The 2,599-nt window shown below is 59.2% G+C and overlaps 1 protein-coding gene across 1 annotated transcript; it reads left to right on the top strand.

Moving 5' to 3' along the window:
* Positions 1-1,504: 1,504 nt before the first annotated feature.
* Positions 1,505-2,210, top strand: L226DRAFT_566264 (uncharacterized protein; the record flags this gene model as incomplete). Its single annotated transcript, XM_067683892.1, has 4 exons — positions 1,505-1,621; positions 1,681-1,797; positions 1,858-1,892; positions 1,955-2,210. The coding sequence occupies 4 exons, from the start codon at positions 1,505-1,507 to the stop codon at positions 2,208-2,210; spliced, it is 525 nt and encodes a 174-aa protein (XP_067542076.1).
* Positions 2,211-2,599: the final 389 nt, after the last annotated feature.

Raw genomic sequence — 2,599 nt, forward strand, 5'->3', positions numbered from 1 at the left:
TGCGGGTCCTGTCGATCGCAGAACGGCGTCGTCGAGCGTACCCAGCGCCGATCGTCGGTTGCTCTCCTTCTCGCTCAGCGCTGCCCTCGACGTCTACGTTTTCTGATCGTTTTTTGATACTACGTGATCTGCTGTGACAACGGACACATACGTGCCTTGTCTGTATTCGTAATAGTACTGGCTCTGCTTGTAACACTCGCATTACTCTCATATGTGTTAACAAGCCAGTTGAATTCTGTCCCGCGCTGGTGTGATGTGTGCGACTAACGTTCAGGAGTGCTCGTAAATAACACAATAACATCATCACACACTGTGTAGGCAGTAGGACAAGCATCCCAGCGTTTGGAGGGGAGCAAAGGCACGCCAAAGGGCAGAAATTCGCCGCGCGAGGTTACCTTCGTGCCGTGTTTCAGCGGAAGGAAACCTGGTGGCCTGTTGGGCTCTGGAACGAGACAAAAGGTATCCTCGCGCGGTGTCTATGGCTCGCGTTTTCGCCCGTGCGAAACAACAGTATGCCTGCCGTTCAGATCCACTGCAAAGACCGTCTCCTTTCCGCATGCGAGACATGGTAAGTAATCTGGAGGAAAGAAACAAACTTCCAGATACTTTGCTAAACGACCCGTTTGAACCTTTTCAACGTCAGGAAATGTTCTCGCAACCTTTCCTTAGCCTAGAGAGGTGCAGTGTCCGAGATTCGGCAGCCATTCGGCGGATGATAAAGCTTAACATTTCACTTACAGTGACGTGCAAAAATGATGCAGCCCCCATATCGGGAAGGTTGTTCACATCAGCCAAAAACGCAGGGCGTTTCCAGTCCGAAGAGCGGCTACGGTGGTCCTGTACGAGACGTGCACGCCCTGCTCCGCTGCCTCCTTCATACAAATACATGTTCTGGTTGCTTAGATTGAATAATTATCTCGCTCGTCCTTGGTATAGCATGTTTGGTTGGCGCTGCGAGGGGTGATTCAGGTGATATGAGGCACCTTCCCGATATGGGGGCTGCATCATTTTTGCGCGTCAGTGAAGCATTTCATGAACAGGCAAACGATTACGGGTTTGCTGAGAGCTCAGGCGGGGGTGGTCGGGCCAATCTGTGCGCGGGCGGCGCACACTTGCTGTGGGCAGGACTCAGGCGGGGGTGATCAAGCCAATCCGTGCGCGGGCGGCGCACACGGGCTGTGGGCGGGGCTCAGGCGGGGGTGATCGAGCGAATCCGTGCGCCGTCGGCGCACACTTGCTGTGGGCGGGGCTCAGGCGGGGGTGATCAAGCCAATCCGTGCGCCGGCGGCGCACACTGGCTGTGGGCGGGGCTCACGCGGGGGTGATCGAGCCAATCCGTGCGCCGTCGGCGCACATATGGCAGGTGGAGGTCACGATCACGTGACCTCGTTGATTGGGTTGGTTCTCGCGCTCTGCTGCGGCGCTCCACAACGCGTCCCGGCTCCTTTGTTCTAGCCCCACCCCTCCCGCACACGCCCGCACCAATCCCGCCCGCCCGATCTCCATGGCAACCGCTCCCATCCCCCTCGACCGGATCTACATCTCCCCCGACGCTGCCGCGATCTTCGCGGAGATGAAAGCCCCCGGCAATCGGGACATGGCGGAGAGGGACGCTCTCCAGGTACGTATACGTAAATGACTGACCCCCTGACCCCCGCCGCTTATCCTGGCCCCACTCAGGCCCTGAGCGAGGCCGGGATCACGGTCGTGCGCACCACTGGTGCGCACAAGGTGTTCAAGGCCACCAAGTGGCGATCCCAGAAGGTTCTCGGCGGAAAAGCCGTGACCGTCTCAATCGTAAGTCCCCCCCGCGTTCATCCCCGGTCGTACGCGAGCTAACAGCTTTCACGTATCTAGCATGAAGGGACCCTCCGCGCGGGTCACCGCAAATGGTACGTCAATGCGCCGCGCGCCCCGAACTGTATTAACTAACCGCACTGACATATCCCTACAGCCTCGCGCACGACCTCGAGACGCAGTTCGTGCTGTCGTCCCGGCTCGTCGTCGGCTCGCGCGAGCAAATCGACGCGATGGAGGCGCAAGACGCAGAGGCCGAGAAGGCCGAGGCCGAGGCTGAGCGCGCGCGGCAGGCCGCCGAGAACAAGGCCGCGCGCAGGGAGGCGTGGACCTCCAAGGCCACCGCGAAGGCCACCAAAAATCGCAAGTCGAGCAAGCCTGCGAAGGCTGCCAAGCCCGCGAAGAAGAAGTAGGTGGGGCGCCCGCTTCGTTTTGTTTTATACTGTACATTACTGTATTATACCGCACCGTATCTGTTCCCATCTAGCATAGAGCCCCCGCGTAGATTTGTATTATACCCACCCAGTCCTGGCGATGTAGCGATAGTAGCCGTGCATTGTACTTGTGTTATACCACCCACGTAGATCGCTAATCATGATGTTTGTATTCCCGCGATAACGTGCGCCCGCGGCGCACACTGTGCTGCGGCGCTGCCCCGCCTTTCCCGCGCTGCCTGCCCTGCAAGGAAATGTGCGCCGCCGACGCACGTCTGTGCAGCAGGTCACACCCAGCCCACGTGACCGTCGGCCGCCCAGTGGGACGGTGTGCGCCGACGGCGCACAGATACCCGACTTGACCCACC

The sequence above is a fragment of the Lentinus tigrinus genome, assembly GCF_003813185.1.
Source record: "Lentinus tigrinus ALCF2SS1-7 unplaced genomic scaffold L226scaffold_2, whole genome shotgun sequence".
NCBI classification, from domain to species: Eukaryota; Fungi; Basidiomycota; class Agaricomycetes; order Polyporales; family Polyporaceae; genus Lentinus; species Lentinus tigrinus.